Source organism: Diplotaxodon limnothrissa, linkage group LG15 (assembly GCF_057381915.1).
Source record: "Diplotaxodon limnothrissa isolate DT_005_m linkage group LG15, D_limnothrissa_male_GT1.1, whole genome shotgun sequence".
Classification (NCBI taxonomy): Eukaryota; Metazoa; Chordata; class Actinopteri; order Cichliformes; family Cichlidae; genus Diplotaxodon; species Diplotaxodon limnothrissa.
Window position 1 is genome coordinate 20,110,271 of NC_140610.1, and position 26,611 is coordinate 20,136,881.

The following is a 26,611-nucleotide window of genomic DNA, read 5'->3' on the forward strand; positions in this document are numbered from 1 at the left end:
AAAAGGAAAAGATGAAACACTGCTGAGTTATTGAGCAAACATGCCAGCCAAAATTAGAAGATGAGAAAATACACCATACCGTGTTGCACTCAGTTTCACTTAGTACAGCAAGAACAACACTTCTTTCATTTCATTTCATTTAAAAATGCCCTCGGGCATTTTTACTGTTTTACAATTCATGTTAAGATACTTTTCCCCCCCAGTGACACACCATCTGCTTCTTTTAGATGCTTTACTTTATTGTTACAATGAAAATGTTATGCAGATAAATTGTATTCCTTCATAGCAGAAGTAAAATGCTTCTGTGTTGTGAATCTCTACCATGAAACCAGCACTCAGTTTTGCATCTGGGAGACAAGACACCCTCTCTACTTTAATGCTTGGGCTTAAACTTTTCCTTTAGGGTTACGGTCGGTTGGACGCTGGGTGGGGGGGGCTTCCCATGATGCACTGAGCGTTTCTTCTTCACGTGTCTCCTTTCACTCTCTGTGTCCTTATACACCACTACTGGATTTAATCATTACTTATTATTCATCTCTAGCTCTCTCTCCTAGTCTGCCTTTTGTCCGGTCTCTCTGCTCTTTCTTTCCCCATCACCCCCGACCAGTGGCAGCAGATGGCGCCAGAGGTTTCTTCCTGTTGAATGGGAGATTTTTCTTCCCACTGTTGCCAAGTGCTTGCTCACAGGAGGTTGTGGGATTGTTGGGGTTTCTTTCTAATATTGTAGGGTCTTTAACTTGAAACAGAAACGGCCTTGGGCCAACTGTTGTTGTCAATTAATGATATATAAATAAAACTGAAATGAATTAAACATCTTCATCATTGATAAAATGAGAACTCTGTGCATAATGATCTTTATTCATTTCCGTGTGTTATTTTTGAATAACAGAAAACATTTAGCAGTGCATTTCACTTCAGTCATCCCTTTTAATCAAGTCCTTGTGTGCTTGAATACTTTAGTGTCTAATAACGGTCGAATAAGTAGCCTCAAAATTAAACTTTCAAATAAAATGATCTTTAGCCATCATGGTAATTATAGTGTGTTTGTCTGATCAATAGATTCATCAGCCTCACACAATCATTGCACCTCTTTCAGAAGAGCTTAGTCTCCTTAGTTATCACGTGTCAATAATCACTGTTAATACATTATGCATTTTGAGTTTAGCTGTTGGTTATTTTTTTATGCATGTAAAACATTTGCAAAGTTACAAAAGTTTAGGATAATGCAGGTTATTTTCTCCCACTGCCTGGAGCACATCATTTGTGATCCAGGTTTTCATCTGTGATTTATCTGTATCAGATTAGTGCAACACCTTAGCTATTGGCTAGTGTGACCTGCCCTTAAAAAGAACAAACAGCTGCCTTGTTTCCGGTTCTGGTTGAAATGTGTGTGGGTTTTCTTACTGAGTGTTGTGTCTCTATTTGTAAGGTTATGGCAAGAAAACCATTTCTCATTTTGACTGGACAGGCTGATAAATCAAAGCAGGCTGGACTTTATTTGGAGCCAGTATGAGAAAAATATTGAGAAAAAAATATTGAGAAAAAAATTCTGATGAACCACTAAAACTAAAAACCTATAAATGATTATAATATGGGCACTTTAAGCTGTCTTATTCTAGTGCTATTGTGACTCTTTTCCGTGATGTATCCAGTGATTTCCTGTCCTGCAGCATAAAAACAACCAAAAGGTGCTATGTTTATTTCTAAATTGGGAGTTGAAATTGCAAGAACAGTCATTTAGAGAGTGTGTAGGTGTTTCATGGCCGCCATTCTTGCGCCTCAATTCAAGCCACAGAAGTTCCTGTCGGTCTCAGACCACGGATGTGGTGCTCTCGGGGTTGATTCGTACCGGCCTCGTGCTCTTCCTGAGGTCCTGCAGCTGCTTGGCCGGCTTCCCCACGCTCTCCTCAAACCTCCGCTCAACCACCGGCAGCACGGTGTCGTGGAGGAAGGAGGCATTCTGCATGACAAAGGCTTTCTTCTCAGGGTCCTGCTCACAGCGGAGGCTGTAGTCTACGTGCTGTACGGCCACCAGGATGATCTCCCTCAGGCTCTCCAGCAGCACCATGTGCAGCTCAGGGAAGTAGAGCTTCAGGCCTTCCTCTAAGAAGCTCATCATCTGCTTGGTGAAGGCCACGACGGTATAGCTCAGGTTCACCCAGCAGTCATCACCTGTGTACTGCTCAAAGTTAATGCCACAACTGCGCATCTCATCCTGCACAAAGATAAATATGTTAATGTTGCAGCAGGTAAAGGAAAACAGTGATTTGTGGCAGCTTTCATATGAAATCCTCAGCATTTGTTGTAACAGAAGCTCTAAGCACACAAGCCAAAATCCCTGCCTCCAGAAATTACAACATAATTAAGCATGCAAAACCCCCAAAATATGAAATTATATAAAAAGGAGCTTTAAAGGTTCACAGTGGAAAAATTTCAACAGTTGAATCATTTAAGCAGATTAATACCAGATTATCAAATCTTTGCTTTCTGTTACTCAATTTAGGAGGTTCTTGGTTAAAAACAATTAAACAATCAACAATTGAAGAAAACAAAAGACTGAGTGAGAAACCATAAGAACCAAGAGACAAAACAGAAATAATTCAGATCCACCTTAAGTTTAGCCAAAGCCTCAGGAGTCATGAGGTTCATCCTCCTCCACATCTCCTCAGAGTTTCTGTGTTTCGTGGCCTCGATGATAATATCTTTGTAGCTCTGGAGCGCTGCCTTGATGTCTTTGACCAGCAGGGACTGCAGGGTGAAGGTCAGGTCCAGGCCGATCTCGGTGAGCTGCTGACAGTGTTCTTTAGCCACTTTAACGCACTCTGCTGCTGTCGACAGGCTCTCCTTACTGTCGAACACCTAGCAACGAGGAAATAAAAAAATGTACTTTATTAAGAAAACCATACAACCATAAATTTTAACTTGCACGCTGCATGCTCTGGCTGCCATTTAAGAGATCCTCTTGTGTTGCAGCAATGCTTTTCAGTTCTTTGCCCTTCTCAGATGGCTTTTTTTATTACTAAAACAACTCAACTTTTTTTATACACCTGAGATCCAGAAGCTTATCCTCTGTATACCAAAACACATTGTTGGTTATTTGCATATTTTAAACCATTAATACCTAAGAACACCACCGGAACACACAAATATTGCATCATGTCTCAGTAGCTTAGTATGTTTTTAGCTATAAACAATGCAGAATATACAAATGATAGATGTTACATATCTTCTAATCATAGGGGACGTACCTATTACTCAGGGTTTTATCATCTGACATTTTAACTACCTGCTTGCTGAAGGCGTCCACAAACATCCTCATGGCTGATCTGGACCAGACCACGAAGGCAGAATAGCAGCCTGTGTTCCCGGCAAAGTCCATCTGAAATTCTTTGGCCGTCTCCAGCAGGCTGGTGAAGAATATGTTGCAGAGTTTGTGGATGTAGAGCAGCGTGGCTCCTTCGATGCGAAGCTGCCGTATAGCAGTCTGCACTGCAGCAGCGCGGTTCTTCAGAAAGAGCTCACAGGCTTTGGTGGACTGGCCTGAAACACAGATGACTGTGTGATGAGACAGTACAGATGTTCATGGCAATTACATTGTATTTTTGCAAATACATGCAAACTGTGATGCATTATGGGAATCTGAGGGCCTTTATATTTATGACTGTAAATGTACAACATGTGTAGCTATTTCTCAGCTGATTCTGGTACGTTTTTAGTATATGTCTTGAAACCTATTAAGCTTAATGGGGAAAAAAAGTAAACTGGATGGCAAACTCTCCTTGACTACATAAAGAATACCTGGGAGTGTAGTGACAGGAGACAAAATGTTCTCTCTCTTTCCTTTTGATTGAGTTTTAAAAGAGGTTTATACCCTACATACTCCTGCTAAAGGATAATGTTTTGCCCGAAAAAGGTCAAGTACTGAAAAATTGCAAATAAACATGTTTTTGCAAACCAGTCAGTGTGTGGGAGTCTGTTTGCAAAACTCGGGCATAATTAAAAATGGATCCACTCGAAGCTGTTCTGCACCAAAGCAAAATACAAATTTCTAAGGTTTTATAACATTCGGTCATTCAAGAACAGTTCTGACAAAAAATAAATAGTAAACTATATATAAACTATCATGAGGTTAGTTCTCTTAGTGCTCTGAATAGGAAAGTTATTTTCTTAATTAAGTAGTTTGAGAATATTCACCTTGACTGAAGATGAGGGGAAAAACAGTGAATACATACAGATCACCGCAAGCACAGCTTATTTGTCTGAAAATTACACTTTAACTGCATCCAAGGTCGAACTCGGACAACAAGCAATTTGAAAGTCAAGTCCATGCAAATGATGGAAGAGAATGAGCTAAACTCCCCAAATAATGAACAGTGAATTGTGGAAACCCTGTGAGAGGGCTGAGCACATCCTTACTGTGAATACACTGAATATAAAGTGAGATCATAGCAGACAGGTGTTATTTGTTTTGGTGATGTGTGCAAACTTGTTATTTTTGATTTTAAAAAAAGGACCTAGTCTGATGAGCTGGGAAACAGCCCGCCGGGTTGCTTTAGGACCGCCACGAAGTGACCGATCTGGAGACAACTCAAACACCAGGACCTCTGTCAGCTGCCGCACACGTTCATCCACCTTCCCCCTAAGCTCTTTAACCTTCGGGGTGACAGGCTGATCTCTGAGATACTCATTGAGCTTGTCCAGCAGGTCAACAGCACCCTCGAAGTCTCTCTGGGCAATGCACACATCCAGATCCTCTGGCAGCTCCTGGATCCACTCAAGGCTAAGATTCACGCTCTCCTCACCATCAACCGTGTCTTCATCATCATCCATATCAAAAGGATTGGTGGATACCTCAGCTCTAACAGGAGAAGTGGGGACCTCCTCCTCCTTCTTATGCCTGTCTTTGGAGACTTTGTTTTTCTTGGTTTCATCTAGGATCTCCAACCACTCTTTCTTAACTTTGCTGTTCTCTGCCTGGAAGATGCGGCTGTCTGGAAACATTAGGATCTTGAACATGTCCTTCATTGGTGGGTTGTCTTTCACGTTAACCACAGCAAAGCTCTCCAGGTCATACAGAGCGTTGTATTTATACTTAACCGTGCCACGGCGGTTAGGCAGCCAGGTGGCAATCAGCAGACAGTCATTCATCAGGAAAGCGTGCACCTTCTGAATGGGGGACATGTTGTCAACATCAAACTCTGCAAGGTCCCCATTGTAGATAAGGTGCCTGCCTGGGGTGTCCATGATGTTTTTAACCCCTTCCACTTTCTCCAGCAGTGAGGTGAGGGTCCTCTGCTTCACCTCCTCAGTCTCTTTGGGAAAAGCTGCCTGCATCTCTTTAGACGTCTCATCCTTATCTGTGGACAGCAGGGCCTGAGTGATACTCTCCATGATGCTCTTCTGTTCAGTCAGGATGTGGCTCAGCTGGTACATTTCGCTCTCCAGATAGGAAATCTCTTTGGCTGTTTCGATGAACTGTCTGTAATTCTTGTAAACATTTTTCTTCAGATTTTGAGCCGTTTCGTCGGCAAGGTTTTGGATTTTTTGTCGGTGCTCCTGCAAATCCCTGTCGCCATCGGACTGCTGTGACAGCTGCTTGACGTAATTTTGCGGGTCGAAATTGGGCGATTCGAGCTGCTTCCGTAGTCGGTTCCCCGTTTCCGACATCTTTTGCCGTGTAACTGTTTACTTATTGAGATAAATTGTTGAGAAAATGTAGAAAAAACTGGACAGAGAAACAGTTCATCGAGGCTCCTTGGTTCATATCCGCTTGTAGCCTAAACAGGAAGTTGACACCCTGGAACGTCACGGGATACAAAAAAATAATAAAACAATTTTAAAAAATCTAAATGATCATAGGTTGTTCATAATGGGTCTTATATTTATTTTTTAATATAATTTAACATATGTTAATGATTTATATTAGAAAGCCGTGTTGCTTTTATTTATTTAACTGGCGGAAACTACTTGAAATGAACAACACTACAGTTCCCATAATCCATTGCAAAGACGTTGCTTGACTACATAATCGAGTTTATGGTAGTTAGGCAAAACTAAACCGGATATAGCATTTTATGATTGAAAGAATGTTCCATTTTAGAAAAAAAAATATTAGTAGATGCTACAGAACGCATATGCAGATAGTTTGATATTTTAAACTTATACATCAAAACAACAAAGAAAATAGCCATATTGAAAACAGGCTTTTACTTAAAACTTACTTAGTCGTTTAAAACTACTTAATTGTTTTACTTTGAAACCCGTACCGGAATTTATTTTGTCCTATTGTGACAGACTTGACACACGGATCTTCGCACTAGCTTTGGTCTGACGGTTAGTAATATGAAAATGTCACTGAAAATTTCATGACAGAAGTTACATGACAGAAAGTATTTGGACGTATTGGTAATCTGTCAGACTACATTTTGGGACGACGTAATGCTACCGCCTGTTTGAGACCTGTACAAACTGCATTAGCTAGTTGGCGCTGACAAGCTAACTAAAAACAAATAACATAACAACAAATATCATCAAAACAACCACAAAACTTTTCTCTCTTGTCATGGATGAGGATTTCCTGCTCGCTATTCGGCTGCAGGAGCAGTTTGATCAGGAATACCAGGCTTTATTATCTTCATCAAGTGGTACTGTAGATGATAGTTTCGGGCAGAGCAGTAAGAAACGGAGAGTGGAGGTAGCTGGAGGTGGTAGCGATGTTGTTCCCTACTGGAAACCGAATCCCCAGCTTGAGAGGCCAATGTCCATTGTGGACGAGTCCTGGGAGATGCTTGACCCTAACCCCGACGTCAGGGTTATGTTTCTGGAGTTCAATGACATGTTCTTCTGGGGTAAACTTAGCGGTGTGGAGGTGAAGTGGAGCTCGAGAATGACGTTGTAAGTCATGCATGCTTTTGTTCTTGTTAACTCCCACAAAGTTGTCTACACAATAACACCTTTGATTTTTGTGCGGGATTTGGTTTTGCATGTCTGTAATGTGTCCTGCTCCTCTTTTTTTTTCTCTCTTAGGTGTGCTGGAGTTTGTTCTTATGAGGGTCGAGGTGGACTGTGTTCAATCAGGCTGAGTGAGCCTCTGCTGAAGCTTAGACCCAGAAAAGACCTGGTAGAGGTGAGGTCGACCTGAACACCATTCACATCAGAAACACTGGGAAAGAGCTTGTTGTAGGGGATGAAATTTATACATCTATCATTTTACCTTCCTAACCCCAGCAGTGAATGTGTGACAGTGTGATAGATTAGAGCTTGTAATCCTTGTAAAAGAGGACAATTTTCATGTTCTTAATCAGTTTATTTTTCCCTGGTTGCCACAGACCCTTCTCCATGAAATGATTCACGCTCTCCTGTTTGTGACACAAAATAACCGGGACAGAGATGGCCACGGACCTGAGTTCTGCAAACACATGAACCGGATCAACAAAGCCAGTGGGACCAAGATCACTGTAAGTGTATGTTCTTGAGCATTGAACTGGTAGTCTCATAAGAGACATTTTCAAACTTATTCTGTTTTGTGGACCACGTATACATTCAAACCTTCAAATTTACAGTTGTATTCAGAAGTTTACATATAGGCATCATGGGCTTGAATGTCATGGGAATTTGAGGCTTTTAATGATTTGTTTGAACTGCTGTTCAGGGTGCAGTGATTGAACAGCAAAGTAATCAAGAAACATTTGAATTCATTTAGGATTTTCTCTAATCCACACTGGATCAAAACTGCATATAGGCCCAAATCTAAACATACAATCCCACTCGTATTTGGTTAAATGTTCCTTAGCAATTTGCACCTTGAACAGATGTTTTTGGTAGCCATTAACAAGCTTCTGGTGTAATTCTGGCTGGATATTTGATCACTCCTGTTGGCATTTAAAACTCACTTCCTCTCATCTCAGGATGATAGTTTGGGTCTTTTTCCAGACCCTGCCAAAGCAGTGACACATCCAAAGTTGTGAAAATCTAAGATGGAGAGTTATCTAAGTGTCTTGGCCTTTCGTATTGCTCTGAGTATTGGTCAGTCCAGTGAGTCCTGGCAAAGAAAAATTACCATTTGGAGCGAATCGTGATCACTAACAAGAAGTTAGTACATTTATTAAAAGTTAAAAGACATTGTAGAACCTCCACCAGCAATTATTAAAATATTTAAGTGAATGCATGTATATATTTGAGCTTGACACTGAGGATTAGAGGAAATCCAAAATAAATTCAAACTTTGACATCCACTTCTTGTTTTTGAATGCTGTACCATTATTCCATCCTGAAGAGACAACAGAAATCAGTAAAAGCTCAAAATTACATGCATTCATGTCTTCGTTCATTTTCATGCTGGATTTTTATTTTAGAAAACCTTCAATTGTTAATGCTTCTACAGCAATTTTTTGTAAACCCATTCATTGGGGTGGCTGTAGCTCAGGAGGTAGAGCAGGTCACTGCTGATTGGAAGCTTGGTGGTTCGATCCCTGCCTCCTCCAGTCTGCATGTCAAGTATCCTTGGGCAAGACACTTACCCCATTTTGCTCCCATCGGAATCTCAGTATAGAGATGGTGCTTGTGAGAATGGGTGTGATTGGGTGAATGTGGCATGTTGTATAGAGCGCTTTGAGTACTCCGGGAGAGTAGAAAAGCTGTAAGAATCAGTCAATTTACCAGTCTATTGGGCTGGATTGGTCATGTTTGGCATCCATGCCCATTTTCATAAACTTATGTCTTCCCATCTTTCCTTTCTTTCATCAGATCTACCACAGCTTCCACGATGAGGTTGATGTGTACCGGCAGCACTGGTGGCGGTGTGATGGGCCCTGCCAGAAGCGTAAACCCTACTTTGGCTACGTGAAGAGGGCCATGAATAGAGCTCCTTCTTCTCTGGACCCTTGGTGGGAGGATCACCAGAGAACATGTGGTGGCACATACACCAAAATCAAGGAGCCTGAAGGATATGGCAAAAAATGCAAAAAAACCAGCAAGACCTCAGAGAAGAAGGCCACAGGAAGTGGCAAGCCTTCAAGTACGACTACAGGTAACATGCCCGTACACGCCTGTGTATTAAGCTTTAAAACATTGTACCAACAAACAAGAAAATCTTGTTCATATTTCAAACATTTTAAACCTCAATGAAAAATGTTCTTAATTTTCTGTGACAGCCTCAAAACAACAGTCATGTCATGCTTTTATGCCTGACCGCTTTTAACTGTGAATAGATTGTTTCCACTGAGTAACTTGAGCATGTAAAATCAATTTAAATCAAATGACCCCCTGCTACAGAACATGCAAGAAATATAAAGAATGGTATTTACTGAATTGGCCCCTCAGAGACTCTAGGCTTACCCACTGGACAGCTTTGGAAACATTAAGTGTGTAATTACTACACAATTAATAATAATAATAATAATAATAGTAATAATAATAATATTATTAACTTCTTTACACTTTCAGAAAAAGGAGTTTCACTGGTTAGGCCCACTTAAGATCAAAGTGGACTGTATGTGGTCCATAGTGTGAAAGGAGTATGACACCCCTGATTTAGAGCATCTAAATGAACTGACTTTATTGTCAGAAACTCTGGTCTTGTATATAAAAAGATATAATATAAGAACTGAAATTAAAGAAAAAGCAAACCACGTCCACTTGAACTAAGTTACTGGATTTAAATACATTGCATGGCTGACTCTAAATTGTATCATTTCCTGTCCCAGGTTCGGGATCACAGGATATAAGGAACATCATCCCATTTAGTGGGAAAGGCTTCATCCTTGGGGGGAAGTCTCAGGACTCAACGTCTTCCTTGCCATCTCCCAGGCCACCACTTCCTGTTGTGAAAACACCATTGTCCAACCCTGTCCCCTCCCCAAAGAAGTTCTTCACGCCATCGTCCCTGACTAAAAGTGTCTCCTCTCCTGTTCACTCTAACAAGACCAATGGGATTTCCAACACTTTTACCTCAGTCAGACCATCCACTTCCATGGGGAAAAAGCCACCTGTAAAGAGGTCTGTCGGCAACGCGAGCCACTTTGTCAACATAAACGGTTCACCAGTGAAAATGCCAAAATCCCAGAGCAGTAGTAGCAGCCAAGGAGGAGATAAGATCAAACAGAGTTCCATTGACGACCTTTTTAATAGCACAAGCCTCAGGAAGTCAGAGACCAAAAGAGACTCACTGATATCACCAAAGTCTTCCACAAATGCTGCTTCTGCCTCCTCTATATTTCAAAAACAACAAAATAATCATTTGACTTCCTCTCCCAGCACGCCCAGTCCCAGGCCTGACATAACAAACCATTCCAAGGTCTCATCTGTAGTTACAACCGGATCCCAGGGTAACACTTCAAGACCTGTACAGTCCAAGTATTTTACTAATTCTGACAGTGACAGCACATCAGCGGCTGTGGGTAGGAATCAGACGCCAAGACAGAGGGCGTGGGATGACCGCAGCAGCTCTGCCAGCATCTTTGACTTCTTCCAGAAGACCTTAGGCAGCGATTCAGCAACATCGAAGGAATCAATTAAGGCAAAATCACCAGAAGTGCTGCAGAGAACTACCAGTGCCACCACCACACCCTCCTCTTCTGCTTCTCTGCAGTCCTCAGCAGGACTGCACAGTGTTGCCTCCTCTTCTTCATCCTCCTCCTCCTTTGCAGTGATGGTCTGTTGTCCAGTGTGCCAAGCAAAGATCCAGGAGTCAAAGATCAATGAGCATCTTGATTCCTGCCTCTCTTGAATAAGGAGGTGATAACTTTTAGAAAGTCAGAATAAGTTTGATGTTGCACTAAAACTTCTTAACTTTGGATGTTCAATAAAATTTTATCCTTGTTTGTTCAGTAAGACGTGGCATAGTGATTTTAATGATTTTGGCAATTTAAAGAATGACATTCTCCTACTTTCTATCACACTATGATTACTTCTGCGATTTCACTGCATGACTTTATGTCTGCTGTAACAAAATTCCTCACTGAACTGGACTGCATTAGAAAACTATGACAGCAGTGTTTTGCGGAAGAACGTCAGTGTGATATTACCGGTTATGGTTTGAATTCAGAAACCGTTTTGTCTTAGCCTGCAAAACCTATTTTTGTCTCCTCTGGAAGTGGATATTATTGATTTGTGGTTCCTGCAGTGGGATGTACCCCCACCCCCCAAACCTCAGGTCTGCATCTGCTGCCCTTCAGACAACAGGAGACGCCGTCTGTTCTCTGCTGATCTGATCTGTAGGAGTCAGGTTTCGCACTTACTAGCTATTTATTTCTGCAGGTCATCACATTTGCACTGCACCCAGCCTGCGGGGTCAGGTGGTGCAAGGACATTTGAATTTACTCAGTAAAACACTTCACCAGTGATATCCTCAGTACAAGAAATACTTGGATGACTAAAACGTTACAGATTTCTACCTGAATATTTTATTCATCTGTTTGGGTTTTAATTGCCAAGTAAAATATTTTTATTGGTCTGTTTGACTGAATATTTCAGTGTGGAGTGAATTCAATGCCAGTATTCAACGGTTGTCTTGTGTAATGATTAAATATCCAGAAGAAAGTGGTAAAAATCTAAACTTTGTACCCTTTGAGCTAAATGCTTATCAGGTATTTGCTGTGCTTTTAGCACTGTGCTAACATATACTGATTAGCAGTAAACAATACAGATGAGGTGTGATGTATTATTTGCTTGATGATCAAGTGATGAGAAGACTAGATTAGTGTCTAGACTTAACCCTGTATTTGGACATTGACTATAAAATGCAGTCAATTTCTTTATGAATTTTCAAGATTTTTCAGTGAAAACAAGAGAAAAGTTTAATCATGTTAAGGTAGCAGAAACATAAACCAAACCTTACAGGCTTCCCCACAGAAACCACTGAAGACCAATTTATGTGTCAACAAGTCAATATTTAATCAAGCATGTCTTAGAGTAAATCATAGATTTAACCTGATAGTTGTTTCCTCAGCCTACATCAGACAAATGTCCTTTTGACCATTATTATATTAAGATCGCCAGTGAAAATGTTTTAGTTTTGTAAGACTAACATTATTTACTTAAATGCAGTTTACTTCAGATCACTTTAACCATCTGATCAAAAGTACTCTGGATAGTTTGGGTTTTTTTAAATAGCACAAACGCTTTAGTCATACTCAAGAGAGAGAACGGGAGACAGACAAGTGGGTGTAGCAGAGCTGGTGGGTAAGCAGAAAGACGGAGAAGAGGATGAGGGCAGAGGTCAGGCAGCGTGAGGCCAGCTGCTGATCATGACTACGCCCTCCTGTTCCTGCAGGAAAGACTGGAGCAATGCCAGGGGCGTCAACAAAGCATGTCGGCAGCAGCATGTCAATTACCTCAGTCTGCTGCTGCAGCTTTAATTGCCATCTGGCTCCACAGGCACAGAGGAAATACTGTTGGGAAAAAGGCAAGGGTGGCTTTTATATTTGATTCTCAAAAAACTACTACGCTTAAATATCTAAAATCTTGTACTTGAATGCACAACAGCTTCTACTGAAAAATACGGTAAACTCTATTCATTGGGGTGAAGTTTGTTATTGCCAAATTACAGCTGACACTAAAAACACCACTGAAGATGCAACTCTATGCTTTTAGCTATGTAAAAATGATAAAGAAAATATACAGTAGTTCAAACCAGACCAACCAACCAGAATTAAGAAGAAAGGCAATTTAAGCAACTTTGGATGTGGTGCCAGATGGTCTGGTCTGAGTAATTCAGAAACTGTTTATTTACTGGGATTTTCCCACACAACCATCTGAAGAGTTTATAGAGAATGGCTAGAAAAAGAGAAAATATCCAGTGGCAGAAATGCTTTGTTGATAACAGACATAAAAGGAACATGATTCAAGCTGATGTGAAGGCAAGATTATCTCAAATATGTTGTTTCAACCAAGATATGCAGAAAAGCATCTGTGAACATGCAAGACATCCAACTTTGAGTGGTGACAGTAACAAAAAACCACACTGTGCACCACTCACGTCAGCTAAGACATGAGTCTTAGCTGACATAAGTGGCACAGGGTCACCAACAGAGGACAGGAAAAACATTGCCGGTTCTGATGAGACTTGGTTTCTGCTGTAAGATTCAGATGGTAGGGTCAGAATTTGGCATAAACAACATGAAATCGTGGCTCAATCCTACTTTCAGACTGCTTCTGGTAATGTAAAGGCGTGGGCAAGTTCTGGGCGCATGACGCCTATTTCCAGCAGGATAACATCAAATGGCCTGGAATCTGATGTGGCAGAATGGGAGATCTGCAGCATGGACGTACACCTGACAAACCCGGAGCAACTCTGACACTATCGTGTCAATATGGACCAAAATCTCAGAGGAACGTTTCGGGCACCTTGTTGAATCTGTGCCACGAAGAATCAAAGCAGTTCTAAAGACAAAAGAGGGTCCAACCCAGAACTAGCAAGGTGTACCTAATAAGGTTAAGGTGATCTAATACTTGCTCACAGTCCTTTCAGCACTGTCTTGTTTTCTTCTTAAATCCTTCTTAAATATGATTCTTTGAGTGTTTATATATAATGAAAATCTACTGATATATACAAATATCAGGATCTTTTACATTGAACTCAAAAAAACAGAAGCGTGCAAATGTTACAACCCATAAATACACGAAACTATACAACAGTTTTAGCTGCTTGTATATACTGCTGGTTTAAAGACACTTTTGGAATTTGGTCTGATTTTTAAGTTTGTTTTATTTTATCCTTAAAAGTGAATTTGCCAACTGCAGTGTAGGGGTTATGGAAGATCTGAAAGCAGCACTAAGAAGTCATATTAGATTCACTGTTTCCTGTCTTTGTTAGAACAGAAAGAGGCTGTTTAATCACTCTAGCAGCTCCAGAACAGGACGATGTAGTGTAAACAAAGCTCAGCTGTGGTATTATCCGACCAGCCTTTGAGTTTTCATTGCTATTTATTGCTAATGTGGCTTCCAAACCTTTTATAATTGTGTGTGTTATGTGTGTGTGTTTAATTTATAATACCACTGTGTAGAATATTGCCACTGCAGTTACTGTAATTCGGTCTGATTCCATTCCCGTTTGTCACAGGGAGGAAACAGTCACCCCCGTCCACCGCAGAGGGCCTCTGAGCAGAGGAAAAATCCATGACAGCAGTTGTTAGTCCAGGCCAGCCCTCTTTCCTGAACTTCTGTACATTGACACGCTATAGGGAGCTGAATTCCTGCAAACACACCCCCACACACACGCACATTATTTCCTTTCAGGTCTGTTGTTTCTCCCTGACAGTGATGCATTCCAGACAAGCTCCAAGTTCAGTGCAATGTCACCCTGTTGGCTGCTGTTTGTTTAAGAGCTATTGTTTCATGTAGAGGTGCAAGTAATCCCTCTGCAGAAATCAAATCTGTTTAAACTTACTCTTGAACTGCTGTTTTAACAGCTTTTGCCATTTCATCAACTGTCACTTAGAACTTCTGTGGTTAAAAATATTTCATAATCTCAGCAGTGACAGCTTGTCCAATGTTCTGAAATGTACTTGTTTCCGAGTTAAATACACTCTTTTAATATATTTCTATTCTTCATGATGCTAAATCTTTCTAGTGTAGGGACACATGAGTATCTTAATAAGTTAATTTCTTAATGTTTTCATATATATCACATACATTAATATATAATATATATATTGTATTGTATACCTATACTGACTGCTCGGTCTAGCAGGCGCAAAACACCAGCAAAACACCAGGTAGACTGAGCAGTCAGCTAAGTCTGCAAGACTAGGCTGACCAAGCTGTGTACTCTAAGTACAAGATCCATTGGGTTCTGGGGTCTATCACACCAGGCAAGACCCCAGGTGCAGGCAGTGTAAAGATGCCCCTGAGACAATTCAGCACATAACAGAAGGGTGCAAAATGATAGCAGCCAGGGCATACATGGAACACCATTACCAAGGAACATTTGTGCCGAGTGTGCCCTGGAAGTCCCGAGGTCAAAGTGGGCGACACCCCCTAGGGTGGTGGAGAATGACCGAGCTAAGATCCTGTAGGACTTCCAGATATAGAAAGACAAAATGGTAATGGCTATAGTGGTGGTAGAGAAGCAGAAGAAGACGGCCGTAGTAATCGATGTAGTGATACAGAATGGCAGCAACATCAGGAAGAAGGAACACAAGAAACTTAAGAAATACCAAGGGGTCAGATCTCTGTCCAGAAGAGTGCAGTCCTGGGAACAGCTAAGATACTGTGCAGGACCCTCAAGCTCCCAGTCCTCACTGCTCAAGCTTGAGGGATAGACTGCCATATGTCTGTGTGTGTGTGTGTGTGTGTGTGTGTGTGTGTGTGTGTGTGTGTGTGTGTGTGTGTGTGTGTGTGTGTGTGTGTGTGTGTGCATGAAATGTATGTATTCGTTAAGCTTAACTAATTTCCTCAATAACAGTTGTTTTAGCGATTTATTGCATAATATCTCATATAGACACAGACCGATATACAAAATGCTTGAAATCTACAAAGAAAAATACAACTGAAAATTTTGAGGGAAAAAAGAAACAGAATAAAGCTCCTTTGGTAGCTTTTGTACTGCCAGCAGTGAGCTCAACATAAGCTGATATCTTTAGACCATTATTAGCTGGATCCAGTAAATGATGCAAACTCATTGTGCTTTTCGAAAGGCAGATTAACACCACCCTGCTAGGGTTACATGCCTCCCTAGGGGGTTGCAATCATATGCCTAATCCTTTGATCTCAAGAGGTAGTGATGATGATGATGGTGCTGCTGCTGCTGGTGGGAGCTTATAGAAGGACCTGTCTGTTTATAAAAACCCTGGACCAAACAGATTGTCTTTGATTGGTCTAAAAGGCTAAACTGTACAGCTGTGAACAATCAGCTGATGGCTAATTGTTGTAAGAGCAGGGTTTCGGGGAGGAGGACAATGAGGACAAGGTTTTCACAAAGACATCCTGTGTTGTCTCAAAGTTATTAAATATGAATATACAAATATGAAGCCTGATTTAATGGCTCTTAGCTTTCTTATAGCCTCAGTTTCCTGTTCTTAGCTGACAGTAGTGGCACCTGGTGTGGTCTTCTGCTACTGTAGCTCACCTGCTTCAAAAATGTGACATATTGTACATTCAGAGATGCTCTTCTGCATACTTTGATTGTAAGGAGTAATTAATGGAGTTTAAGTTGCTGTCTTCCTATGAGCTCCGTTCAGCCTATCTATGCTCCTCAGACTTTGACATCAATAAGACAGTTTCACTCAGAGAACTGCAGCTCACTGGACATTTTTCTTTTTCGGAGATGGTTGTGAGGGAAAATACCAGTAAACAGGCTGTTTCTGAAAAACCCAGAGCAGCCTGTCTGACACCAATAACCATTCCACATCCAAAGTTACTTAAATTGCTTTTCTCACACATTATGATGCTTTATTTAGCCAGCTTTAATCTGTCACATTTTAACAAGGATGTATGAATATTAGAAGGATCTAAAAATTGTGTTTGTTTGCTTATTTGTTCCCATTCTCCTGGTTATTTTTAATGATGTCCTCCATGCAGGGCTTAATATACTGGGAGTAGCGAATTCACATAGGTCTTTCATCTTACCTCGGCTACTAAGTGTTATATGTTATAAACTAACATAAGGCTGATATCAGTCATTGTCACAAAACTTGAAGCAGAAAATATTTCTAAAAAATGTTTAATCTAAAGTAACTGTCGGGTCTATCAAAATACTTTCAAATTTAGCATACTTTGAATAGTTTTGAAAGTAAATGTGTAGCAGAACGTTAGAACCTCATACATATTAACTTTCTGTGCTATACAACGTGCCAAGAGAAGCACAAGTTATCATAAAATCAGCATTTTTGGGGGGCCACTTGCAAGCAAGTAAGTTCATGCACAATGAAGACCCTGACTGAGTCTCATAAGGGCATTTAACACTTTTAATGGTTATTATAAGAAGCACATTAGCAGAAGTAGAGAAAAGAATCTTAAGATTTCATTAATTTCAGTACAGCGAATAGGAATACAGGGCTTCAGGCTTCATCCATCTGCCTGTGTGTGTGTGTGTGTGTGTGTGTGTGTGTGTGTGTGTGTGTGTGTGTGTGTGTGTGTGTGTGTGTGTGTGTGTCACAGCACATGCTTCTTTCTTTCTTTCTTTCTTTCCGAGTAGCGTGTGTGATGCTTTTGTGCTGATTTCATGGTTATTGTTGTGTTATTGTTGTGATTGGGCTGCAGGCTGGGGGGTGGAAGTAAGGCCCACCATCTGTCCTTTATTCGCACTATTGTCTTTCACACACACTACTATCACGACCTTCAACCCCTCTGCCTACAATAGGTCACCTGGACACACTCTTCAAATAAACCAACGGGCAAACATTAAAGTTTAATGCTAAAAGAAAATTTGGAGTAGACATATTTACACACAATGTGTGATATCTTTTTAAGTGTAGAAGCAATTTTTTACATATGTGAAATTTCTAAGATTTCTTTTTTCAAATTCAGGGGTAAGCAGTTGTTCAGTGTTTTTAATATAATCGCGCAATTTGTTGTATTAGAGTAGATTGTGTACAAATGTACATTTAAATGCCATCTCATCTCTTGTCTGTTTAAATTGTATTCTTTGTATCTGTTCAAAGATCTGTTCAATAAGATACACGATTTCCTATAAATATATGTGTTTTAAATAAAAGTCTGCATGTTTTATGCATATACGTGTTGGCAGGGAAACGCCCAGCAGCCACTGTGTTAAAGGACAGGAAACGGATTTTACTATTCGGCCACAATCCGAGTTTGGACACTTTACAAGAATCACCAAAACATAACCAGAAGTTCTTTTCAAAGTAAAAGCCGGGGGACGTCGTATAGAAGTTTAATAGAATAGAAGAATGGAATCTCCTTCCACTGTCATTGGACATGTACAACGAAATTCTGGTAACGCCACACCAACTGTTCAAGGATTAAAAATATCAATTGTATGACAGCAAGAATAAATAGCAGACCAGAGGAGTATATACAAACAAGATGAAAACTAGAAGGCATAAAATAGAGAGGCACACATTAGAGGACATGGTTGCAAAGTGCTTGAAAGTAGTGCAATGGAGAAATGGAGAAAACACCCATATGATTGTAATAGGATCTCTTAGAACAGCATTTAAACTTTGATTATTGTTCCACGTTTTTATTTTGTTTCAGTGCATGTGTTCTGTTGAGTTGTATGTTTGTAAAAGAAATACTTGCAGGAGTGATTTTTTTTTCTTGAGAATGGTATAAGATGTTATAATTATGATCCTAATTTATAACATAAGGGATACATCGTAATAAAAAAAAAAGAGGTGTGAGATGCAAAGCATCCACCTGTGGGAGAATTCTGCAACAGAAAAAAGGTAGTACAAATATAACTTCTAGTAAAAGAAAGGCTTCTATTAATCCTGGTTCGAAGCAGGACAGCATGGTGGTGCAGTGGTTAGCACATTTCAGATATGTGGTTGACTCTTAAAGCCAGCTGTGAGTGCTTGCTCTCCTTGTGTCTAGCTTGTATTATCCAAGTGGTCTCCTCCCAAAGCACCAAAACATGCTTTTCATGTTAAATGATGTTTCTAGATTTATCAGCATCTAAAGGTTAAACCCTACAATGGACTGGCGATCTGGGATGAGAACGTGTTGCACCCAGTGACAGCTGGTATGGGTTCCAGCCCTTCTGCAACCCTGAATTGGATAAGTGAGCAAGAAGATGGATGGATATTACAAGGCAAAGTTTTCACGCTTCTCCTTATAATATTACGGGCAGAAAAAAGCCAGTATGCTTTAGCAATTATTGTTTCTGTTATTTTTGTTTTTCTCTCTTCCCACGTTCATCACACTTTTTTTAAGCTGATGTGATTTTATTTTGACGATCATACCGGAATTCCAGCGGCTTCACTCGGGATAACTGAACGTGGCGTCGTTGGCTACCCTGGGGTGAGAAAAGCACGGCTGTTGCTCGGTTTGTTCAGTGTGGGAGACTGCTGTGTGATAACAGTGTTTGTGGCGTCTTTGAACTGAAAAAAAAACAGGACTTTATAGACACTAGCTCTCCCCGCTTCGTAACACATAAGACGATGAATGGTAAGTCAACGAACGGCACGCTGGGGGGAATGGCCTGCATCGAGGGTCTACCGCCGCTGCCGAAGAGCCTGAGCGGGTTGCTGAACTCAAGCGGCGGCTCCTGGAGAGAAATGGAGAGGATGTACGTGAAGAAAACCATGATCCAGGACGACCTGAGCAGAGGCAGGAACAATGCCGATAACCTGCTGGCCAACAAGCCGGCCAACCTCGATGCAGCACTGGCTCTGCTGCGAAAAGAGATGGTAACATTTTCAGTGTTTTCCTTTATTTGTCGACAGGAAAGTGGTCCGTTTACCACTGCTGGTTTAATCCTAGCGATTTACATTCACAACCATTCAACCAAAATCCCTAAAGAAACTGCAGAAGTTTTCTTTTTTCGGCTTTTGGACAAACTTGTGTGCATTTTAGCTGAGAAATTAAGACTTTTTGAAAACAATAGTCTTTTGATTGATTCGGCATACAAAATTAACCCGTTCTGCATTATATAAATAAATTATGAAGTTAAAAATATTGATTTATGTCCTGTCTGTTTGGGATTTTTGTTCAGTGAACATACAAATTATGTTCACTGTTCATTGTTATCACTTCTGTTAAGTGTGTTTTCTCCTTGCTCTGTTTATTAAAGACTCGCTAGTTAATTAACTTAACATGCCACCCAACCACCTAGAAGCACTTGAGGATAAAAACGAGATTTTTTTTAAATGGACTCTGGTGTTAATAACAGCCTATATAAGAAGAAGGAAAAAAGGGGATCAGGAACAGCTTTGCATTGGATGAGACAAATTAAGCCATTAGGCTTGTGCTGATTTGGATTCTAAGCTCATTTTAATACCTTTTAGCTTCAGTATAAAAGTTTCTATTGTGACATACAGAAACCAACACAAAATCCTTCAGTGAACTAATACCTGCTATCACATTTGCAGAGATGTAATCAGAGTGAAACTCTTACTGCACACTGTTTTACACTCCCTTGCCAGCAGCAAGGATTTTCATACTATCACCGGACCAGATTTCATTATTGAGGTAGATTCCCAGCAATCTTGGTTAATGCTTAACAATAGCTTGTTTTCTTATGTGAAGTCACGTAGCTGAAAGAGGTTAAACTGCTGCTGAAACTCTAGGCATTTGGATTTATTTATTTTTTTCCTAAATCTTTCTTTCCTAAATCCCACTGACTCTTTATGTCCTTTAGCCTTGGCAGAGTAGGTTCCTAATGTTAGCCTTATTGCTTTGCTGCTGTTAATGTATTACTGTGGGGTTGTTGTAGTTAATAAGTTGTCAGTGTCCTATATTTTTAAAGACTCTAAGCTTGTCCCTGTGCAGTTTTAAAGAGCACAGTGTTTGGTGTGCGTTTTAGCTGCCTGTGTTATGCTTGACCACTGAGTGTGCCGTGCCTCTAAGTTCAAACTGCACTGTCAGCTCAGCCGTGAGGTCAGCAGCAAAAATGCCCTTTACACACCATCATCGTGGCCTTGACACACCGATGTCACAGAGTCAGCTGAGGCCACAGGCGAGGATTATTTTTATTACTTTCTTCTCTTTTTGTTTCTTTGTTAGAGGTTAAATTTAGTGACTGTTTAGGTATTTTACTTGAATAATTCCTTTACAGTCACTCTTTTGTTGCTTATCTTTCTGTTTATGTGCTAAACGGTTGAGAAATAAATCAGATTTTCACTAATGCCAAGTTATTAAGGTGATTTGCCAGACAGATGTTTTTGGAGCTAAAACAATGAATTCATTCATCTATATTTAAAAAATAAATTGGCTATTATGCCGGTAAAAGCCCCACAGGCCCATTTTATTATTAAATGGGCCTGTGGGAACCCTGGAAGATTTACTTGCTGTAGAAAGATCCTGGTTACTGAATGCTCAGAAGTATAAGACTGAGCTTTTATTTGTAGGCAATATTGGCCACTGAAGGATGGTTGGAGAGTTTAAGTGGTGCAGCTGGTGTAAATTTCATCATTTAAAGGAAAACTTGCTAGGCTCCATGTTTGTGTCCTTACACCCAGCTTGTTGTGGCACTACACTATAAGGGCACCTGCTATGCATATGTCCGTGAAGTAATTTAGAAAATGAAAGCAGAGCCGCTTGTTCGTGGTTCCTGTAGCTGTTTGTGTTCATGTCAAGCGATTATAATCCCAGGTTATTAGACAAAATGACACGTTTAAAAAATTTGTAGAACATTATCTCTGGGTTTCTTAATTATTAAACTGTGAACAATTAAAAAGGCAACAAGCTGCTGAAAAATAATCTAATAAGCTAATGAGTTAGCTGCAGCTGTACTTCCCTGGGTTTTTTAATGCTAATCCCTATACTGCCCCCTGCAGGTGGGTTTGCGTCAGCAGGACATGTCCCTGCTGTGCCAGCTGTGGTCGCTCCACGAGTCCATCCAGGAGTACAAGGGGAGCTGCCAGGACCTTAGCGCAGCCTCCAGCCTCAGCATGATGGAGAATGGCTACTTTGACGAGGATGACGAGTATTACCCGGAGCCTGGTTCCACTCCCACCGGGGAACAGCCGGATGGAGACATTGGAGATGGGATGGCAACAATGGGGGCAGCCAAGAATGGGAGCGGCAGTGGCAAAGGGGACAGCTGGGACTCCTTTCGCGTTAACATCTGAGGCCTCGTTGTCAGCATTTTTCTTAGTGTGGATGCATATTTTTGGGTTGACAGACTGGATTAGGCTGGAGGAGAAACCTTTTTGGCCTCCAGGGAGTGAGTGGCTGGTGAGAGACAACAGACTATGGCGTCTCGTGGAACTGTAAAAATCCAGCTACCTTAAACACCTCCTCAGGTCTAACATCCGCCTGCTTGTGTTGCAGAACGTTGTTTCTGCAGCGTGACCAGGAGCTTCATCAAACTGCAGATCTGAGCGATCAGATATTTTGAGAAGTTACTCTCTTAACAACCTCTGAAACACTCAGGGGTTGGGATCAATTGTATCCAGCGACTCGATATAGTCAAAATTCGGCAATATACATATATATATATATACACACACTTCTTTTTGTAAACAGCTTTATTGCTGCTTCTATGTCCGTTTGTTTTGTTAGACAGTCACTTTCTTTTTGGCTGAACTTTTTTTTTTTAATTTACATATACAAAAATATATGAACAAAGTTTTATTATTTATTATATAATATAAATAACAAAATATTTGCTTTCCTGTTACTCTGACATTTTCTACTGCACCATTCCTCAGCATTTACTGGTTGGAAAGAATCCCAGAAATCCAGAGCTTTGCAATCAGCATTGGTGCAAAAAGATGACTGACTCTGTGGACATATTAATGGAGACAGTGTGTGTGTTTCTTCTAAGTGGTGAAACCATTAATTTACATCAACCCCTTGGGGTCCAACCAGAAGTAGTAGTACGGAGAAAGAGATGAGGTCCTCATATCCACTGAGTTTGTGTGCAGGTATGAGGTCTTCACCGTCCTGCCTTTAGGTGGAGCAGATATCTGCTCAGGAAATGTGAAATCTTCAGAATGCTGGAAACAGTTTTAACTGTTTGCAGAGGTGAAAAACCCCAAGCCCAGCGTGCTGTGTTGCAGATATAGTGCTTCAGCACTTTACAGGCATATCAGACATGTCTCTGTTCTCAGACTTTGTAGTGTTCAGGACACATCTGCCTGAATTTAACTTTCTGCTTTAATATTATCTATCTTTAAGAAACATTTACTTAAAGATTAAAACAGAACTCAGTTTATTTCTGGATCTTGGTTTCATTGTATTTATCAATTTAAGTGGGGGTCCGCCCCAATCAAGGGTTGGCTGGTTCAAACACTGAACATTCAGATATTAGTTTCTTGAGGTCAGTATTAACATGAATAGAAATGCAAAGACTACCTAAGTTGAAACAAGAATTATTCTTCAAAATAATAGAATTATTCTATTATAGATGATAATGAGCATTAAAAGAAATTATGAAGCCACATACAAATATGGCCAAGAGCTGAGCTGTGATCTGGTAGCTGGAACATTTTTCATTATGGAAACAAAAAATAAAAAATCTACACATTTTCTCACTTTTTCATGGTGCAGTTTGTTTTTAGACACTTTTTTTTAAATGGGACCTATTGTGCTGATATCACTTCCATGCTGGCTTTGCATGATTCACAGTTTACAGTAATCTTTCTTTGAGTTTAAAAACAAACAAACAAAAAAAAACCCTTGCCCTTCATGGGGATTTCTTACTGACCTCCTTTTTTTATTGATTGATTTTGTTCCTTTTAGAAACATTTTTGCATAATAGGTCCCTTTTAACTTTTTCTGGTCCCAGTGGCCTTCAAATATCACCTACAGTGTAAATAAACATCTGTAGCTCTAGACCTAGTAGCAACTATCACATGAAAACCCGGTGCTTTATACTCTTATGCATCGAGATCTTAACCAATCTCATTTTAGCGTCATGTGCTCTGTTAAGTGTGACAGATGCCCGTGCAGGATTAAGCTCATTTTTAAGTCATCCTTGAGGAATATAAATCTGATTATATCAGCATTTGGTCATCTTTGCATACGTTATAGGGGCTCTTTAACGATCTCTGCTTCCATTACAATATGACGGTGGTCATTAATTAGATTGTAACAAAAAAAAGTGCTTTTGTTTTTGCTTTGGTTGGTTTTTTTTTTTTTAAATCAGAACTTGCCTTCATTGCCTCATCTATAATAAAAAAAACAACTAAGTTAAAATTCCTTCAATCTAAAATCTAAAATCTTGACTGTTTAAGACTTTTGGATGTGAAAATCCTCTTTGTAAACACATGAATGGTCTACTCAGGCTTCCTAAGTATCTAAACTCTGCAGCAAAGGTCTCAGCTCAGCCTGTAGCATACAACACAGCTACAGACACAGCACAGCAGCTGTGCTGTCAATCATAAATTGAGTTTCTGAACTCACCATCGCTTTGAGAAGATATCGAGGGTTCATCTTTGCACAAATGTGCTCATATTTCGTCACCTGTCTGTACGTCAGTCCGCTATTTGAACACAAACCAAAGAGAGTACGCCACTCAGCATTGTATTTGGTTGACGTTGCTGATGTAGGCGGGATCTGGCTATGTTGAACTTAAAACTTAACATCTGGTGTCTTGACCAATGTCGTTAGGAGTTTTTTGGAGCTGATGAATGAAGGACATTTGGTTGGCCTTTTGAACAGTTGGCCGCCTTCTTCCCCACTCAAAGACCAGCGTTTTCAGTTGACTGAATTAAAATGTCACCGACCAGTGAAAGTCTAGAGGATTGATTTATGACAAGTATGTGAAGAGTCAGATGTGTCGCAATAACATGTGGATATGAAACCATGTTTCCGCAAGCACAGTAACCCTTGATCTTCTAACTTCTCTCTAAAATCTGTCGACATCAAGAGTTTCTGATTTAACCGGAGTAGTCTGACATTTTGGGAAAATGTTTCAGTTACATACTTCATCTGTTAAACGTAAAGTCAAACCAGCACAATCACCAGATGGGGAAGTAGCTAGCATTACTATGTCTTACTGCCTCCATTTCCCAGACATGGATTAAGCTGAGATAGACCATAAACTTTTTCCCCTGGAGGTCCTCCTAGGATTTAGTCTGGGAGGAGGTTTAATCCGTGTTGGAGAGTAACAAAATCCACTGGCAAGCACTTTTAAAGTTGCCACTTTGACATAGTTTTGTTATCCATATAACCTGGACCTGGTGTGTGAAGTAATTTTAAACATTACCATCACATGGGGACACAAAGTGAACAATGGTTGATTGTTTTTTGAGCAGGATGAAGTTTGGGGTGGAGCAAAGCTAAACTCTGTTGTCACCATAAAAGGATGCAAGTTCTCCTTGAGGTTTATCATATATATTTTTTTCCTGATCTAAGCTTGGACAAACATTTTTTTTGCCTCTTGCATATGTAACTACTCACTTTTATTCTGAACCTTTCCATAATGCATTTGCAACTTTCTGACTAGTCTTATTATTTAACAGAGTCCATTGACTTTGGTTCCAGTGTTCTGATAAGTTGAAATGATTGTTCTCTGTTTCTCTCTGTTGCTTTTTATGATCCACATTTAATGAAACTTAACTTTGTCTGTGAAGTACACCTGTATGCGACTGCTGCCAACATTTCTAGTCGGATTACACATTTAGGGTCAGGTAAAGCACCTGTTTTACTACTGCAGTCTACTGCTAATCTGAAGCCGAAAGCACGTTTGATTAAACGGTTTTAAACCACTGACGTTTAGGACACGAGTCACATCTTGATCCCAGGATTTCTATTGGATGTCTACCCAATTAGTGCCTTTTTATAAGATGTTCAAGATGGGAATGAACATATACCATAAGTCATATGAACTGATTGGCCTGTACTTTGGTTTTTAAAGCTGCTACATGTGGAATTTGAAACATAATGACTTTAGCAATCTCACAAAACTCATTCTGAAGCTGTGCCAGAAATAAATGAATGTCATGCTGACATGTCGCTCTCCTCCAACTCCAACGAGTCCCTAATTTGGATCTGTTGTTAATTATACTCTTCTCTGTCAAAAGATTGTTTGGAATTTTATTGGCAGGGATGCAGCTGTTGGGAACGGTGTACTGCTGACACCCACTGAAATTTGAGTTGCTCTAGCAAAAGTGAGACATCTCTCTTCCTGTTTTGGTTGATGCTTAGAAGAAATTGTACACCTCAAAATAAAAGGACCCTAATGTATGGCGGTTATTTCTTCAGAATACAACTTTAAAGTACACGTAGCAATTTTACCGTCAAGAACTTGTATCAGCCTTAAAGTCAGCTGAGGCATTTGCAAACCGAGCTAGGTGGTGCACTCCTCACTTGTTCTTCAAGTCTGTTTTTTGCACTTGTTTGTGCCTGTTGCTGTGTTAAATCCCCAAAAATACGACTACCTGACCCTCTTTGAGTTTGTCACTACTACACAGGTGCATGGTGCTCTTTGTACGCTTACACTATTGTAGCTTAACCCAGCACAAGAGAGCTAAGAAGAAGCTTTAAATTGAACACCAGCAAATTGTACTTAATATTGTACCGTTGCCACGTGTGTTGCCTGTTCTGTAGACTAAAATATGCCCCTTTTTCACATGATTATTGGATGTGTAACATGGAGATTTCATCTCAGGGTAAACTTTAAAAAAAATTGTTTTTTTTTTTTGGGTGGTTTTGACTCCTGACAAAATAGCATACTTCCCTTAAACAATGGCTCTCGAACTAAAGGTGAACAATGCTATGTCACACCCACTTACAGTGAGTCATAATTATGATTCAATGGTTTGGTGCAAGTCTCAAAATCAAAGGGCAAACTTTGCACCAACTTTGAACAATCAGGAGGCGAAGACGCCAAGTGCAAAACAACCACAAAAGCTTGACATAGTTTGACTTAAGTGCGGATTGCCCCTGCAATCACGGTCACGCCTGAGCGTTCACACCCATGCTGTAGTGGTTGTGAAAAGCGTTTTGGAAAACCTAGTGAGGGTTGTGGCACTTGAATGGAGAATAACTTGAACATTACTTCCAATGAGGAAAAAAAATAGCTGAAGGTGTGTAATGTGTG

The 26,611-nt window shown here is 40.3% G+C and overlaps 3 protein-coding genes across 3 annotated transcripts; 2 read left to right on the plus strand and 1 right to left on the minus strand.

Moving 5' to 3' along the window:
• Nucleotides 1-845: 845 nt before the first annotated feature.
• On the minus strand, nucleotides 846-5,782 carry exoc8 (exocyst complex component 8). Its single transcript, XM_085372430.1, has 4 exons — nucleotides 4,515-5,782; nucleotides 3,287-3,540; nucleotides 2,611-2,859; nucleotides 846-2,215 (listed from the first exon to the last, which is right to left on the minus strand). The coding sequence occupies exons 1-4, from the start codon at nucleotides 5,665-5,667 to the stop codon at nucleotides 1,811-1,813; spliced, it is 2,061 nt and encodes a 686-aa protein (XP_085228556.1). The 5' UTR covers nucleotides 5,668-5,782; the 3' UTR covers nucleotides 846-1,810.
• Nucleotides 5,783-6,335: 553 nt separating this feature from the next.
• On the plus strand, nucleotides 6,336-10,726 carry sprtn (SprT-like N-terminal domain). The gene is made up of 5 exons (XM_085373088.1): nucleotides 6,336-6,894; nucleotides 7,027-7,126; nucleotides 7,329-7,457; nucleotides 8,746-9,028; nucleotides 9,705-10,726. Exons 1-5 carry the CDS (start codon nucleotides 6,563-6,565, stop codon nucleotides 10,724-10,726), a joined length of 1,866 nt encoding a protein of 621 aa, XP_085229214.1. The 5' UTR covers nucleotides 6,336-6,562.
• Nucleotides 10,727-18,925: 8,199 nt separating this feature from the next.
• On the plus strand, nucleotides 18,926-23,655 carry fam89a (family with sequence similarity 89 member A). The gene is made up of 2 exons (XM_085372755.1): nucleotides 18,926-19,310; nucleotides 21,399-23,655. Exons 1-2 carry the CDS (start codon nucleotides 19,062-19,064, stop codon nucleotides 21,690-21,692), a joined length of 543 nt encoding a protein of 180 aa, XP_085228881.1. The 5' UTR covers nucleotides 18,926-19,061; the 3' UTR covers nucleotides 21,693-23,655.
• Nucleotides 23,656-26,611: the final 2,956 nt, after the last annotated feature.

What these genes read in the sequence shown, in the direction of transcription:
- exoc8 (XM_085372430.1), bottom strand. Translation starts at nt 5,667, where the DNA reads ATGTCGGAAACGGGGAACCGACTACGGAAGCAGCTCGAATCGCCCAAT. An exon ending in TTCCCAGCTCATCAGACTAG is followed by an intron (nt 3,541 to 4,514) that starts GTCCTTTTTTTA and finishes TCTGTGTTTCAG; the next exon opens with GCCAGTCCACCAAAGCCTGT. An exon ending in TGGACGCCTTCAGCAAGCAG is followed by an intron (nt 2,860 to 3,286) that starts GTAGTTAAAATG and finishes CCTCGTTGCTAG; the next exon opens with GTGTTCGACAGTAAGGAGAG.
- sprtn (XM_085373088.1), top strand. Translation starts at nt 6,563, where the DNA reads ATGGATGAGGATTTCCTGCTCGCTATTCGGCTGCAGGAGCAGTTTGAT. An exon ending in CCAGAAAAGACCTGGTAGAG is followed by an intron (nt 7,127 to 7,328) that starts GTGAGGTCGACC and finishes TGGTTGCCACAG; the next exon opens with ACCCTTCTCCATGAAATGAT. An exon ending in CCAGTGGGACCAAGATCACT is followed by an intron (nt 7,458 to 8,745) that starts GTAAGTGTATGT and finishes TTCTTTCATCAG; the next exon opens with ATCTACCACAGCTTCCACGA.
- fam89a (XM_085372755.1), top strand. Translation starts at nt 19,062, where the DNA reads ATGAATGGTAAGTCAACGAACGGCACGCTGGGGGGAATGGCCTGCATC. An exon ending in CTCTGCTGCGAAAAGAGATG is followed by an intron (nt 19,311 to 21,398) that starts GTAACATTTTCA and finishes TGCCCCCTGCAG; the next exon opens with GTGGGTTTGCGTCAGCAGGA.